General features: G+C 35.6%; 2 protein-coding genes across 4 annotated transcripts in view; one reads left to right on the top strand and one right to left on the bottom strand.

The window, feature by feature from the left end:
• The window catches only part of LOC105200127 (colorectal mutant cancer protein), a 101,034-nt gene that overhangs the window by 73,351 nt on the left and 9,928 nt on the right, over positions 1–17,755 (top strand). For all 3 annotated transcript variants that reach the window (XM_011167529.3, XM_039448354.1, XM_011167531.3), the window contains 2 exons: positions 14,771–15,032; positions 16,406–16,551. In XM_011167529.3, coding sequence (XP_011165831.1) covers positions 14,771–15,032; positions 16,406–16,551 — 408 coding nt within the window. The remainder of the gene's footprint in view (positions 1–14,770; positions 15,033–16,405; positions 16,552–17,755) is intronic.
• Positions 8,295–10,347, bottom strand: LOC105200126. Its single transcript, XM_011167528.3, has 2 exons — positions 10,191–10,347; positions 8,295–8,810 (listed from the first exon to the last, which is right to left on the bottom strand). The coding sequence occupies exon 2, from the start codon at positions 8,792–8,794 to the stop codon at positions 8,552–8,554; it is 243 nt and encodes an 80-aa protein (XP_011165830.1). The 5' UTR covers positions 8,795–8,810; positions 10,191–10,347; the 3' UTR covers positions 8,295–8,551.

Below are 17,755 nucleotides of genomic sequence, written 5' to 3'. Positions count from 1 at the left end.
AGAACTAGATTTTCCGATTTTTACCGAAAAATGCGAAAAAAAATGATTGAAAATAACGTACTCCTGTTTTTCCGAAAAATATGGAAAAAATGACTACGGTAATGAGGTACTAAAATTCTTAATTTTTTAAAAGAATAAAGTGAAAATAAGGGTTTTTCATTTTTTCCAAAAAAAATGACTGCGACAATGAGGTATTAGTGTTCTTAATTTTCTGGAAAAAGAAAATTGAAGGAAAAACTTGGTTTTTAAATTTTTCACACACACGGACACAAAATATGGAAAGAAACGACTATGTCAGTGAGATGCTAATATTGTTAACTTAAAAAAAAATAAAATTGAGAAAAGAACCAGATTTTTTTCAATACAATACAAATCGTAATAAGACCGGGAATTGTAATAACAAATTGAAACAATGAATATGGCATTACCGATCGAAAGCAGTTCTTAAAACCATTGATGTAGAGAGCAATAAAAGTGACATTATCTTAAAAGAAAAAATCCGGGCAAATACGAGGAAAAAACTAAAAAAAAAAACAGTTTTTTTTCTCGAGTATTTTTCCGAATTAAGAACATAAGGAAGGCAAGAAGATCTTCCTTGAATTTCAATCTCATTCTCGAGATGTTACCCCACACCTCTCTTGATATCTGTCCCGAGCGAACGCGCAAAATACGGCGGCTGATTTATCGCGCGATGCTGTGACTTTTTCCATTCGCGCTCGCGATATGACGCGCCCTGATATACGCCGTTAGGAAAACCTGTCAGCGAGTCGATACGCGACGATACAGGCAAGCAGGCAGGCATTGCTCTTTTCAGCATCTCTCCGCGGCTTCGCAGCCGAGCTCGCGCGAGCGCGCGCGACGATAAATCACGGCGGCGCCGCCGTCAGTCATACAAACGAAAACACAAAAGAACTTTTACTCGATAAATTGCACGTCAGTCATAATGAGAGAGCCGCGGACAAATCCGACAGCGTTTTGACTATTCGCGAATAATGAATTCCGCGGGTCTCTTCCGGGAATTGTCTTGCGATATTAATATCCGACAAATAATTTGCATTGCCGTTTCACGTCAATTTCGCTACAACCAAATCGAGATCCCAAAAGTCACCGCGAGGGTCGAAATTATTTTATAGAAGTAATACATTTTTTTAAATTAATTATTTGTCCAAGTTATAATTAAAAATTTTTATTCTATATAAATAATTCGTATACTTTCACACAATTGATAGGATTAAGAAGTTATTACAGGCATTTCTGTTTAGATGAGTTCCTAAAGGTCCGAAAAGCTTTAAATAAACTAAAAAAAAAATTGGTAATGATAGTGAAGTCTAGGTGATATAAGTTACTAAACTTTAATGAAATAGTTGCAATCAAATATTCGATTAATATATTAATACTATTATTATTATTAAATTATTATATACATATAATTATTACCAAATAACGGATAATAATTACTAATTTTATATTAAACGAAGCATTTGGTAATAATCACTAGTTTCAATTATATCGAAACAAACATTTTAATTGAAAGCTTTTCAGTTTCACCAAGTCCGCCCTTTTTTTTCAGTGCTGCGAAAAAGAATATCCTCGTACGATTTATGACGGTCGACTTTTCTAATTTATCACCTTGTACAATTTCACCTCATAATGCGGAAGCAGATTAAGCTCTCGTTTCGCACTTCCACGTGCTTCCAATATTTATGACGTGTATCCCAGAGCGTCACCCACCCACCTCTCATCGCTATCTCCGCGGGTCTGGTCCCCGTGTCTACGCGCGAACCCTCAGTTTTTCGACAAATTTCTCCCGGGCTAATCCCACGACGGTTATAGTTGACGGAAAACTTCCGTCGCTTCTTCCTTCCCCGCAGGAGAAAGGCGTAACTTTTGTGAAATTACTTCCGAGTAATATCCGATAAAGCGATTCAAGCGGGGCTATCGTTAGCCGAAACGCAGTCTAGATCTTTTTCGAAGATGTATGGACCGCTTGAGATTGCACTTGAAAAGTTAGATTACCGAAAGCGTTTTTATAACGCAAGTATAAGTTACTTCCATGGTTTCCCGAACGGCTCGCCGTTAGTAATGGAACGCGCCTATTTTATCTTTATAGAGATTTTTTTTTTCCCGGGATGAACTTGGCGCCGTACTTTATAGGTAAACGTTTTTCATCCCAAGATGAGATGATTAGACTAGATATTCAACTCTTAACTGTGGGCATTATACACTAGGAAATATAAAGTCCTAGGGATTCCCACTTTTAGAAAAAGAAAGGGAAACGAGTAAAAGTAATTGCTCTCTGTATACGTATTAATTGCTGTAGTTTCTTGCATTTTTCATCGTTAACTCTCGGAAGACGTGCCCTTCGGAGGACTGTGGCTGGGCCATTCTTGACTCTATTAGGTAATGAAAAAGTCGCTCCGCATGTAAGCATAATAAAGCAATGAAAATTGCTCCAACCATCGCTAATCAAGGATTTTTGTATTTGTGCACTGAATTAAGCTTTCTTTATTTTTGCTGGAAAAAAAAACAGTAATCAAAGTTACAACATAATAAAAATTTAATGTTTATTTTTATCAATGTATCAGACTTGCTTTCTATTTTTTTTTTTCTTATATTTTTAAATTTAAAGATGATAAAAAAATAAGTTAAAAATCGAGATTGAAGTTAATCCGCTTCGACAAAGATTATATAAATAAACATTGGATTTTTATTATATTTATATAATGTAATTTTGCAAATAGTTCTAATAATTAGAAAAAGATAAGGAGTAAGTTAATCCGAAGTTAAAGTTGATTTACATTGATACAGATGAACATTAGGTATTTCTTTATAGTGTAATTTTTTAAATGATTAATATTTCTAAAAAGTGAAATATAAGTTATACCAAAGTTAAAGTTAATCTGCATTGGAAAAAAATGGGCTTAAAACGTTAACCACTTACTCGTATGTTGTAACTTCGATTGATATTTTGTTCTAAAAAGCTGACGGCAGTTTTCTAGTTCTGAGAATTTATAGAAACGGCTGGAGAGAAAATTAAATAAAAAATCAAAGTCGTTATAAAAAAAAATGTTCATTGAAAGAACTGGATACTAGAGACTTTGCATCCACGGGGAAGATAGCGCAACATGCGATAGCGAACAAATGAAGAGAATGCGCGGTGCAGTTGCCGTTGCTTTCGGACCGCGTCCGTCGACCAGAAAGGATCAGAAACGGATCTTCACCCCGAGGCAAACGAACGGACGCGAATCCGACGTTCGAGCGGCGATTACTCGAGCAGCGTAAATCGCGGTGGGAAATAGAAGTAATCGCGAAACCGCGCCGCGGTTCCGCGCCACGATCGGCGCGGCGATTGCGCCAAATTGCACGACGATGACGACGGGAGAGGTGGTTTCCGACGGGTTTCCGTAATGGATCTTCGCTCACGCGTGGCTGGCAAAACACGCGCGAACCGTGAAACCAGCGAACGCCTACCGTTGCATTCCACGACGCGAGTTTCGTAGCGCGCACAATTGAGGCATTTGCCAGGCGCATCGCGACCGTCAGCCGGGTCGCATACCGCCGTAAAGTTCAGCCGATGGTGAAGGAGGAGGAGGAGGCTTATATCGTTAACGTTTATGAGTTGGTTGACACCGACGAATATACGCTAAGTCTACGCGACACTGCGCGCGCGGCAAGCCGATAGGATGTCAGCGCAATTTCACAGTCGCTCGTCGAATGCGCTCGAGGATAATTTATGTCAAGGAAGCCAGACACAGCAGGAGGAGAACATCCAAGAGGTCCGAAGAATTGATCGAGAGGATGGAAAATTATACCGTAGGGACCTGAAGTCTTAAAACAATCGGAGAGAAAGTTGACAGTTTCGTAACGCACGTGGACGCCTCGCGCTGTTTTCTCACCCCTAGCTAATTTGCACCACCGGATCGGATCAATGTTACATCGCCAATATCTCGTTTATATTTCTAATTTATATTAATTCTAAAGCTCGCGTAGATGAATTTTCACACAAGTGCAAATGTAATTCATGTTTTGAATTGGCACTTGAATTAACTTAATTCAGTCTTCGTTATTAAAATTTTAATAGTTGAAAATGATATTTAATAAGATTTTGTTTATATTACAGCGGCGCCAGTTCGGTTGGTCTAACACCTTGCAACCAATATCATTTTCCTATTTTTCATTTTCGTATTTTTTTGGAAAGGAAAACTGAGGAAACCTGGGTTTTTCCTTCGATTTTATTTTCCTAGAAAATTAAGAACACTGAGCGATACCTTACTGAAAAACGCAAGCACAAAGAGACACTTCGCTGCGAAAGCAGGCAACAATCGCGCGGAGCGATCGCACCTCGGATCGTAGAGCAGCTTCGAAGCTTTTCGAAACTCGTACCGTATCGACGACGAGAAAAAGGTATCGCGCTCGGCTCGCTGGACCGTGAAAATATCCGACGTCTTCCATTTTTCAGCACAACCCGCCCTTTCTCCACGTGTCTCGTCCACGCGCGTTATAAGACGCCTTCATTTGTGTGCAACCGGCTCTCTTTGCGATGTAGGTTAATGGTGTATGGGCCCACGGGAGTCTCTCTCTCTCTCTCTCTCTCTCTTTCTCTGTTGCCCGGCACCTCCGGCGACTGGTTTGCGCATTTTTTCTTATTATTTTCCCTTTTTTTTTTCGTTTTAAAACACACGGAAAGTTGCTCCGTAGAAGAACATCGTGCGCGCTCTTTCGCACGTCGTCCGGCTGCATCCGGGGAGCGCGTTTTCAAACGCTTTAAAAGAAACTTGAGCCCATGGAGCGTTGCGTGGAACTTCGTCGGGAAACTTTTTTGTTTTAATAGACTACCCTCGATCGTCTTAAAGCAACTCCTAGACGATAGAATGATATTGAACGGTATTCCACTGGACAATTCAAAATAAACTCAATATATAGCGATCAGTAATATTGTGTGTGATATTCAAATATTAATGCGACAACATCGAGCATCTTAAGGAGTCGCTTAAGACCATTTAATCGACGAGTTATCAAACCTATTTTCCATCGCAATATCAAGCAATCGATTCGACTAATTATTTTACAATTTGACGTCGATTTTTTTTGTATTATATTATTATCTTCCACCTCATTATAATTATTTTTAAGTTGATTCAACAATTGCGAATATTTGTATGTAAGAATATTTTATTGTTCGTCGGTCAATTCTATATCGAATCTACACAAAATCGAAAAGTATGTACAGCGCGTCATGCAGGACAGGTTAAAACATGTAATTGCGTATTGCAATGGTATAATTTTTTTGAATAACAACTAGATATGTGTTTTCTTTGCATTAATCGACGCATCTCGTTAGTCTGTGCATAAAAATATACGTGCATAAAATTATACGTTGAAAAAATTAATAATTTACGAGATATTCTACGAAATATTTTATGTTAAAATCTCATGAATTATTCATTTCTTGATAATATTCTGGAATAAAGCGCAAAAAGTCTTGTGGAATAAAGTTCAAAGTTCTTTTTCAAATATATCTCATCTTAAAATGCACACAAAATGTTCATGAACATTCCTCTGCATGATATGTATGATTTAATTTAAAAACAAATACGATTGCACTTTTTTTACAGTGTCTCGTTGCATCTATGAAAAAAATGAGTGTACAGAAAAACAGATGTTACACCATTCCACTTTTGTTCGTACCATTTCTTTCTGTCTCCAACGATATTGTCCCAATGCGTAATGCACTCTGCATACGTACATCGATAAAAATGATTACTTGATTCAAAGAGTATTGTTATTAGATAATAGTGAAGAAAGAGATATTGTCGCCACTTATTTACATTGTTTAACAACTTTATTAATAATCAATACTTTACATTGAAAACTAACGATTACATTCGTTAATTGTTCAATAAATTCTAGATTCATAGTTAAGACATTTATTATATCGAATGTTATTTAAAAAAATGTAGCGTAATGCATACCAGGTTGAAGAGGAACAAGGGTGATAATATGGCCTATTACGAGAATAAATTTTGAAAATTGGTTTTAATTTTAAAAACGCAGCGTTTCGTTTGTAAAATAAAATAAATGGTTTACAAAAGTTTATATGTTTATTCAAAAAGAGATAAAGAAAAAATATTGCTGAATATGTGCAAATGTATGTACATACACATGAGCCTTCCGGATATAGACTGCAGTAAAATACTGAAAATTTGTAATACATGTAATGTAAACTATAGATTAGCAGCAAAACTGCAATCAGGCTATCAAATAACTACTTCGATATGAAAACATTGAAAAAGAAGCTCTATTAAACATGTTAAGAGGTCAGGCGACATTAGCAAAATCTTGTGTTATTGTTTAACTTTATATAATTCAAAATACGTACACTGAGAAAAAATTTGTTGAAAACTAAAATATTCAATCACGATACGCTCAATTAAATATCCAGTTGGTTTAATTGATTTTTGATTAAAAAATGGTTGAATTAATGGTTGAACAAATGAATTATACCTTTCTTTCTACAACTAAATAATTGTTGAATCAATCCAATGTTTAGTCAAACTGAATGTGTATCGGACTGAATATTTTAATTTTTAAATAACAAATAAACACACTTGAATGTATGTGATAATACGCTCAAGTTTAAAAAAAATAAGGAAGTATGCGTAATTAAATATTAAAATTATTCCCTGAAGAAGTTTCGAAATGCTCGAAAGTAAAAATGCCTTTAATAAATGTCCGAGTAAATGTCGGTTATTGTGTCAGCATGTTAGCGCCACTATGTAACGGCAGGCTGCTAAACACATGATTTCATAAATAATTACTAGAATTCATCACGGAGGTAATACGAGTGGCTATAACACCTACACGGTCCATAATCTCACTTTATCGTCTACTATTCAAATAACTTATTTACATCACACAAATAAATGTTACTTGTTTAAAAATAAATATTACTGCCTTTTGATATAAAATAGTTATTTGAATAGTGTTAATAACGTATTTGAATGAAGCAATTTTTTTCTCTCAATGTGTAAATGTACATTGTGTGTTCGACGTATAATCGAAAGACAATAGTGAAATTTTATATAAATATTGGCAATTAACATAAAAACTCTTATGAGATCGAAGGTGGCAAAAATGTCTGCAATCAATATTCGACGTGGGCTATTCATCGACCGCTCGACTAATCATTCATTATGCCTCAACATTACTTGGCGCGTTTACGTACCTCGCGCGAAACGCTCCAGACGTTCCGCTTGCAGAAGAAAAGGGTAGTATGAAATTTATATCTAAATTAATTGCGAGCGGACGGTCCGAAGGCGAGTTCGGTAATCGAATCTCTCGCTCGTGACCTTACTCGCCGATGAAACTGCAAACCGCCGCACGACCGGCCTTGTAATTGAATCCTTGATTGCTTTTTGTTTGAATTACACTCCGGCCATCGTGTCCCCGTGTTTACGCTGAGCCGATACATGCGCGGGCTCGCGCACCCCTGACCTTAACTAGGCGAGAGGATCCTCTCGTGAATGAAACATCGCGAAAATTGCGACGCGAGACGTTTCCTCACACACACACACACACACACACACAGAGAGAGAAAGGGAGAAAGGATTAGCCCATAAAATTCTAAAATGCCACGGCATCTAAGTTGTGTCCTTAAGAGGACTCGAAGCAAATTACGACACTTTTTCATTAGGAAATACTTTGGAATTGGCTTTACAGAATTCTTTATTCTTTTACATAATTAAAATACATGCAAAAATGAAGAGGGACAATGAGCGACTTTATGCTTTATAACATAAAATGTTTAAAAAGATTTTTCTTGTTAATCTTGAGAGTATCCTTCGTCCTCTTCATTTTTGTATAAAAGAATTTGAAACTTTGTACAGCCAATTCAAAGATATTTTCTAATAAAAAAAAAATGTTGGTAACTTGCTTTGTGGGCTCTCCTTAAAATAGGGATAGCTATTGCTACCGCAAAGAATTTATTTACGCGGAAAGAACGGTTTTGCTGAAGTGCTTAAAAACTTGGGATACAGATCTGAAAACAATTTTGTTGAGCCAGCAAAATAATTGCGGAGGTCATTCGAATCAGTTGCTAGAGCGTCGAAACGTTTCGTAGTTTTGCTCATCATGCTCGAACGTATAATTATTAAAAATATAACAGTTGGTAGCACAAAATATTCATTGGTAAAACCAAATACAGGTGGCGGCGTCCCCTGAACAGGTGCAATTCGAATTCGCGGTTTGATGCACGGTAGATACTAAGGGGCTAGCTAATAAAGTTGTATCTCGCAGCGAATGTATTTTACCTTTAATAGCCAACTTTTAGCAGCGACAGGAAAATTCGAACTAGCCACTAACATTCATCTGACATTTCTAAATCGTATTTCTTTCCGTTTGCCTGCGCGCAATCGCGTTTACACGTGAACGCGCGGTTTGATTTTCTATCAGCGACATGATATTATTTTTTATTAATCACCAGAAGCATTAAGATACAATATAGAGGATCGGAGATACAGCATAGAGATTTTCCTTCGGGCAGCCCGCGCGTTTAGGCGGGTTTCTCCCCGCACTGCGGTACCGGATCCGTGCCGCAAGTGCCGCTGTTGCAATGAGGGGGTGCCATTATGCAGGGTCTGCCGTCGGGACAAGGCGGTGCGTCGTCGCAGCTTTTCCCTGGCAGGTGCACGTAGTCACCCTGGCCCTCCTCGTGAGCCTCCTCACCGTCCTCCGCCATGACCGTCGTCGACATCACGACGGCGATGACCATCAGCAGGGCGATAGTTAACTTCATCCTTGACCAACTTCACCTGTTATCGCGCAGGAAATAGCGAAGGAAATTAGAAGTGCGATAAGTAAAAGTGAATATAATTTAAATGAGGAACTGACAAGGCAAAATTCCCAAGTCGGAAATTTAAAAAATTATGTTACTGATAGCCTAGAAGATAACCTAATACCTACATAATGAACTTGTTCTTCTTTTACTGACCTAATTCACTGAAGAGTTAAATTGATCGATAACAAAATAATTCCTCTTTCATTCTTGTTTTATTATTCATCGACAAAAGGAGATAGAACAACATTTTTTAGAGAAATTTTTTATTTCTTTTAGCGAAAGACTAATCGATTAGAAAACTTATTAATTGTCATAAAAGATTGTTAAAAAATGTATAAATAAAAATGGGCTTATTTTTATAGAAAAGGGGTTGATTTTACCCCTTCAGGGTAAATTTGGGTAACAAAAAAATAACTTATTGTATAAGAGGCCGTCTACAACATATGAAGTAAGCGTAAAGATTGAAGTTGGAGAGAAATAAAACGAATTTGTTCGCTGACGACCATACTCCAGCTCTTTACAGCGGAAGTACGTAGCTTTACACCTACTGTTACTTCTTACTCGCCAAGCTTACTTCGCGTATTGTGGACGACCCCTAACAGGATATCCTACGATATTGCAAGTTTCAAAAATTTTTTTAATTTTTTGAATTGGGGATCTTTCCTTGTGAGTAAAGATGGAAGTAAAATGAAAGAAATTACTCGAAATGTTTTTGTCTTTTAACGACCAGTTGGGACTACTAGGAGTCCAAAAGACCCCCCCCTCCCCTTCCAAGCTAACTTTAAGAGTACACAGACCATTCAAAATCGAACAATCTTCTATGAAACTAATTTTTATCCGAAAGTATACTATCTTGAGAATACACCTTTAAGTTTTTGTTAAATTATCTCAAAAATTAAAAATGTTATGAATATTTTTGTAAAAAAGTCAAATTTTGCAGTTTTTTTCTATTTGAATTTTTTTCATTATGTTAAATTCTAATTAAAAAAAAAAAAATTATTGGATAATAAAGAACAGACCTCAAGGTATGTCCAGTAAAATTTTTGCGACAAAATATCAAAAAAACTGGCAAATGACGAGTGATTTTGTCCAAGTGGCCCCCTTGTGACCTCAACGGGTTAACGATGACGATGTCGTGTGACTGCGAAACGCGATCGACGTCGTCAGGAAATAACGATGCGAATTAAGAATGTGATATACAAAAGAAAAATCGAATCAGCGAATTAACGGGAGGCTATCTAAATGAGACGAAGATCGAAATAAAATGTAAAAAGTTACGCAAAAAATCGGCGCTTTCTCGTGAAGATGATCGCGACGGGATTTTCCCGGTTCGCCGCAAGCGACTCGACGTTACCTGAGCTCTTTGTTAGCAGGCAAATTCGGGACTTGCACAGAGTCGACGTGACACCGACGACACTTCAGAAACGAATGTTTGCACCACCGTGGGCCAACGCGTTCTTAAGCGTTTCAATCTACTCCCTCGTTTCCCCTTCCCAAATCGCTCGGCGTACGTTACGTGACCGATAATCGACGATGTCTCATAACGATGTCCGATACGGCTGGCTGCGCATGAGAAGGACGCTCGTGTTTGAACGTTTTTTTTTTACGCACTTCCCGCGAGTAAGTAGAGATGATCGCGATTGTCAGCGGGAAGAGGAAGCGTACGGGCCCACGACGCGTCCGTGATTCGCGCTGGTGATAATCCCCGCCGTTTAATTTCCCTCCGCAATAGACGAGAGATCTGACTCGATTCGCGGTAATGATCGCTAGGCAAAATTATATAACCGAATGCAAATGAACCGACAGAAATGAGTCACGCTAAGTATCTGCGCGCTATTTTAGTGCATTAGGCCTTTCGTGATGATTGCATCTATTTACGACGAGAAAATTACATTTAACTCGATTAGATTGATCCACGAGCCACAAGTGGACGTAAGGCTCTTGTTTGTATTAATTATTATATTACGTCTAACGAAATCAAGTCCACTTTGGACGATCTGCAATTAGCGTTACATTTCAGGATAAAATTTTATTATAAATTATCAGTTATATTTACGTGTACAGCCTTGGCCAGAAATATTAGGCGCCTTATGTTGTATATATATTTTTTTGTTTTTAACGGGAAGGATTTAAACAGAAATTAAAATGCGAATTATCCTTTGTTTCGAGAACCCTTTAAATTTATGTATAATGACAGTAATCGATATGAAATAATACGGATAAAAGAATTTCAGACAAACGAAAAAATATAGGTGCCGAGTAATTTCGGCTGAGGCTGCGTATAAGATAAAAGAGAGCAGGTAATATAAAGTATCCGTTTTTAAATTAGCATCATTTCGATATAATTACATGTTAAAACTTCATTTATGCACAACTCTTGAAATGCAAGTTAGTTAATAATTTACATTGTTGGCTAATAGTGTTCAATTAATGAACGTTTCAAAAGTTTAAGACCATACTTTAATATTAAGAAAAAAGTATGAAGTGTGAATATGCGGTTCTAAAATGGACGTATGGAATACAGGTCCAATTTCAGGAACAGTAATAGATAACACAATAAATGGAGCACAAACTTATTTATTTATGTAAATTGATAGAAATACAGATAAAAATGGTTTACACACGGAAAAAACGGTTTCTTTTTGCTGAATTATCTAAATTTAGCGCTAAATACACAGCCTTGAAATAATTTTGTTGAATCATTAAAATAATTATTTAGGACGCTCAAGCATGATGAGCAATGCGAAAAGAAATATTTGACATTTTAACGACTGGTTTAAGCATCGTACATAATTATTTTGATGATCCAACAAAATTATTTCCAGATTTGTATCTAGTTAAATTTTTGATATCTGAGCAAAGCCGTTTTCCCTTGTATCTTTATAACAGCAGCATATAAACAAACTCATTGTTGCACGTAATGATGTCATGTGAGAACGAAACGCGATCTTACGTCGTCACGCAAGAAATAATGATACAAATTAAGAGTGATATATAAAAAAATGGATAATAAAGCTCAATCTTAAATCATTCGATTATTGTTATGTAAAAAAAAAAACATTTTCATCTAAAATAAACATTATTTACAAAAACATATATATATTTTTTTTCTATATAATAATTCAACTTGAGTAATCTAAAATGTCAATTTATAGAAAACTATTGCATGGAAAATGTAAACTTAAAAAATTATGGAAAGAATTTGATGGGATATAATTTTATTTTTTATAAAAATATAAAACATTAATTGTAATAAGCATCACACTCGACTGCAAAATTAAGGGATCACCTATTCTGATTCCGAAAAATAAGCGTAATTCAAGACAGTGTAACTTTGTCAAAAATGATTGTAAAAAAATTTAAAGAAAAGCATTTTAAAGCTTGAAATTTCTAGTTTTGAGATTGATAAATCATTAAACGATTTACACATTGTTTACGAAGTTACGCGGATTCAAATGGGGATGCGTCAAATCTTAAAATTTTTTACAAACTTTGCAAAGCTTCACGACGCGAAATAAAAATTGCACGCAAATGCGGTTTACAGCATTCGAAAGCGTGGATCTTTAGCTTTAATTTGCGTTTTTGTTGAGCTTTGTACGATTTTTTTTTTCACTGAGTTAGGCAACACTGAAGCAAAAATGGCCTCTTTTGCTTCAATGTCGAATAATTCAGTGAATAATAATCGTACAACGCTCAACAAAATGCAAATTAAAGATAAAGATTCACGCTTTTAAATGCTGTAAACCGCATTTTTGTGGAATTTACAGCATTTGAAAGCGTGAATCTTTATCTTTAATTTGCGTTTTGTTGAACGTTGTACGATTATTATTCACTGAATTATTCGACATTGAAGCAAAAGAGGCCATTTTTGCTTCAATGTTGCCTAACTCAGTGAAAAAAAATTGTACAAAGCTCAACAAAAACGCAAATTAAAGCAAAAGCTCCACGCTTTTGAATACTGCAAACCACATTTGCGTGCAATTTTTATTTTACATTGTGGAGCTTTGCAAAGTTTGTAACAAATTTTAAGATTTGACGCATCCCCATTTGAATCCGCGTAACTTCGTAAACAATATGTAAATCGTTCAATGATTTATCAATCTTAAAACTAGAGATTTCAAGCTTTAAAATGCTTTTTTTTTTTTTAATTTTTTTACGTTCATTTTTGACAAAGTTACACTGTCTTGAATTACGCCTATTTTTTGGAGTCAGAATAGGTGATTCTTTAATTTTGCTGTCGAGTGTAAGTATCATACCATAGTCTCCTTTTGAAATATCTTATACTAATTGTAAGTACCTATGGTATACGTTCTTGATATGACAAATAAAATCTTTCTGTGTTAATAAAAGGTTGCAATTAAGGATGCATATTAGCATGATGTGTCATATTAGCAAGAAAAGAAATAAAAATTTTATTGTTTTATTATTTGAGTATTATCTGCACATAATTTGATCTCAATTTTCTTATTGATTTACAAGTTATTTAATTTTTGGTTTCTCGTTTCTGATGTAAGATCTCATTTTGTAGTACTTATTTGTAAATTTAATAACGAAATAACATTACGAAGTAAATCAAATTGTTTATATACGTATACTAATAAAAATAAATATTTGCGCTAAAGTTTATTTAGATTTACTTACTCATTTAAAAGTTTTTACTAAAAACTGCAGCAAAACAATTATTTCACGTTGCACAAGTTATTATAAGCAAAATTATTCATTGATTTATCTTCTACAGTTTGTTTCAGAGCCAAAATTCGGGTATTCACAATTAAAACTTTTTGTCGTTGATTAGGGAAAAAAAGAAAATAAGTTTACAGTTTTTTATTTTTTTTTAATTTTTTTTTTTAATAACTTTTAACTGCTATTGTATAGTCGAAACATTCTTAACCGGTATAATATTATTCATACAACATTATTAAAAATTTCTGGAATGTTATAAACGTTAAAAAAACTTAATTTGAGCTTATAAGAGCGCATCTAAAATAATGGTGTAAAATTTCCAGGAACGAAAATAATTGAATACTCGCATATATTAAAGAAAAAATGTCGTTGCCATACTAGTTTTGTTGTTTATTATGTCTCGTATTCAGCATGTATTTAAAGATGTTAATGTGCTTTTTCATTATTCTATATTTATCATTCATTAGTCATAAAACAAGGATAGAAAAAGCGCGGTAACTTCTGTAAACGCATTCTGAAAACGTTCTGAAAACCTATGGCATGTCGTGCAATAACTGCCAGCGGTTGGCATCAAAATATGCTTCCTTCAACCTCTTCTTTTTTGCTTTTACCTTCCTCCTACTATTCAAGTTTCTCATATTACGCGATGCATAATTTTACAAATAAAATTACAGAGTTAGTTGTACGCGGAAAGAACGGTTTTACTAAAGTCTCTAAAAATTCAGCTTGATTTTATTTGACATTAATCTGAGAATGATCTTGTTGGAACCATTAAAATAATTATAGAAGGGCGTTCAAGCACGATGAGCGATGCTGTAAAAAATTTTAACATTTAGCAACCAGTTGAACATCTTATATAATTATTTTGACGATGACAAAATTATTTTGATGATAATCAAACTATGAGATCTGTCTCCAACCAAGTTTTTAGATACTTTAACAAGACACTGGAGATGATCCAAAACTGAGGCTCGAAACGTCTGTAATAATAACTGCTTGTTTATTACATTAACTCTTACAAACATATCTTGCTGGCTCTTCATCAATTTTTTTTTTCCATATAAAATTATCTATCAGTCATAAAGCGAACCGTAGAGCTCCTTGCAGAGGAAGATTTTAAAACTTTTTGTATTAGAATCCTACGTGTGCTACTGATTTAATAAGCAACACAATGATTACGCTGGAATCTTCCAGCTTCAACAACAATTCGCAACGAGTAAAGAAAAAAAAACCGTATTTTTCCTGTCGCAGCTTCACGCGGCCGCGCTCTCCTCCCTGCGGTCCGAGGTGGCCGAGCTGAACTCGCGGCTGGTGGCGGCTACTCGCGCGCGAGAGACGGCCGAGGCCGCGCTGATGCGGGCGGAGGTCCAAGCAGCTCGCTCGGAGCAGCGGGCGGAGCAGCAGGCGGCGCGGCACGAGGAGCGGCTCACCGAGTTGCATTCCGTCATCGCCGAGCTCGGCAGACAGCTGGAGCGGCATCGCGCCACCGTAATTGCCGAGGAGGACGAGTCTGGTAAGGGTCCACAAGGGTCCGCTCCATCCCGCTTCCGAGATGGTACGACGCGCGGCGCGGGAGAGCATCGCGCGGTTCCGCCGATTCCGCGTACCAATTTCGCTCCTCGGAAAGCAAAAAAGGGAGAGGGAGAGAGTCTTGGCCTTCGAATGCCACGGCCAACTCCACCGGCGTACTGTGGGATGAAATGCAAATCTAGCTGGATGAAAATTCCAATTTCGTTTAAAGACGAAGTTGCGTCAAGAAGGACTTTTGTACTCGCCGATTTCGAATTTGGATTTAGATTTTGAAAATTGGCTGACATTAATGAGACTCGTCAACTAGATTTTATTATAATTGGTAATACGAGTTACTTTGTTGTATAACGTATTTTGTGTGCGCGTTTAATAATAAACAGATTTTTCTTATCCGAAATAAATGTATCTTCCAAATTGAAATAATGGGATATCTCTAAAAATTGCGAAAAGCACCATTCTTACTGTTTTTAAATTATTTATATACTACAAAGAATCTAATCATTATACGAGGCTCTTTGAAAAGTGAATGAAGTTTTTTTCTACACTTCTTAAAAATACTAATACAATAAAGTAATAGGTACTTTTATTAAAAAACTGAAAGAGCATGATTTTATTTTTTAAAGAAATAAAAGAAATATTAAAATTTAATTGTAAAAACGTTTTTTTATAATAATCCAAAGAGACGCAGTAGGTTTCCAGTAAATAATCGCGTGTGTCTATGCGTGATTCTTAGAAACCAATTATTGTTACGGCAACATTAAAATGTTTCACTGATTCTGTTGTGGAATCTACGTCATACTGTAAAAGCACAAACTTTTTTTAAGAATAATTTTTTAACAATAATTTGTTACTCAAAAATATTTTTTTTATAATATTGATATTATAATAATGTTGGAAAAAATTGAAACAGAAGTAAATTATAATGATTTAAATGTAGTGACAAGTCGTATTTTTTATTAAAATGACGTCATGTTTAAACCACGTTATTTGATTTATTTTGAAATATTGATTTTTTTTAGTTTCGTCCAGCTAGATTTACAATTCATCCCGCTGTGCGGCGAGCAATCAGCGAATCTCTCCCCAGACTCCGACAATAACAATGCTAGTAATTCTGTCTGTGACGCGCTCGGTTCTCCCCTCGCTCCCCCTTTTCGATACCGAGAAGAAGAGCGATCTCTTAGAGGCATACCATCGCGTCTCACTGTCGCGAGAGACGCTCGCTTATTTCGATAAATAACCGAGGCTGATGGAGCAGCATGCGTTTCTCCGAATCGCGATTGTAGAAGAGCAAAGTACCAAAGCGTATTAATCGTCGGTCGCTGCGCGATCTGAGAAGTTGGTCTTAATGATGCGTAGAAGTCGAGACGAGCAGGGACGCCGAGGGTTCCATCACCAACCCGGTGGAGGAGAGCGAGGGCGGTGGGGATATCCACGGAGATGGCGATCGCACCCTGGGAGACGCCGACTCCAGCTGCTGCGAGGACGAGAATCGACAGGCGGAGGTAAAAAGGAATTCTTCAAGTTTCAATTTTCGAACGTAAAACGGCCCCTGGTTGATCAATAATATTGTGAAGTATAGTCGTCCCCATTCACACTATATAAATCTCTATCAAATTGTCCAATAATTCACAATTGAAGAGGTTCTCCAGCTTGAAAAAGTCGGATGGAGTGATATGACTTTTCATTCATGTATCTATATCTTCTAACGTGGGAGCTTTTGGCATTGCTAGCTTCATAATAATAAATTGTAATAAACAAAATGGAAGCAATAAAAACGATAATTTGTTATTTGAAAATGTTTTTTGTACAATATTGATAAATATTAATGTAGAAAAAACGTGACATTTTAGTAGTAAAAATGTGGCAACGCTTGTTACTACATTTAAAGTACATTAAATACTACATTAGTATAATTAAATGGAAAAAAATTAATTATAATAATGTAGTATTTAATGTACTTCAAATGTAGTAACAAGCGTTGCCACATTTTTACTACTAAAACGTCATGTTCAAAGAGAATTATATAATTTATTTTGTACTTTTATAATGTAAAAATAATACGGTTAAATTTTATTTTTTTTTTTTTTTTGTATAATACAATTAAAACCGAGATTTTTGTATAATACAATTAATTTAATAATACAATTAATATTATTAATATAGAAGAAATAAAATTGAAAAAAAATTAATTATAATAACGTAGTATTTAACGTTGTTTAAATTTAGTAACAAGCGTTGCCACATTTTTATTACTACAACGTCATATTTAAAGGGGATTATATAATTTATTTCGTATTCTTATAATGCGAAAATAATACGGTTAAATTTTATTTCTTTATATAATACAATTAAAGATGAGGCTTATATATGATCATAACAGAATCTTGGCGCTGAAATAATGTTTCTTGTGTGATTTTACATACAATTTCTGATTCTTTCTGTGTGCTGTTATTTTCGGATTTAAACACAGCTCAGATTAAATCAGGAAAGTATTATCACAGAATTAATTTTTTCCAGGATAATGAATCTTGGATGGTCAATTCTTATTTTAAGACCATCTTAAGTAATATCTTAAGAGCCTTATACGGTCTGTGACTGGTTGATGACATCTTAAGATAGTATTTACGATGGTCGTAAATATAAGAATCGCCTATGAATACCGACCTTAAAAATGTTAGTGAGCATTGGCAATATTAAATTGACTTA

Source organism: Solenopsis invicta, chromosome 4 (assembly GCF_016802725.1).
Source record: "Solenopsis invicta isolate M01_SB chromosome 4, UNIL_Sinv_3.0, whole genome shotgun sequence".
NCBI classification, from domain to species: domain Eukaryota; kingdom Metazoa; phylum Arthropoda; class Insecta; order Hymenoptera; family Formicidae; genus Solenopsis; species Solenopsis invicta.
The sequence above is the reverse complement of the archived record's forward strand: the minus strand, read 5'-3'. Positions and strand labels throughout refer to the sequence as shown.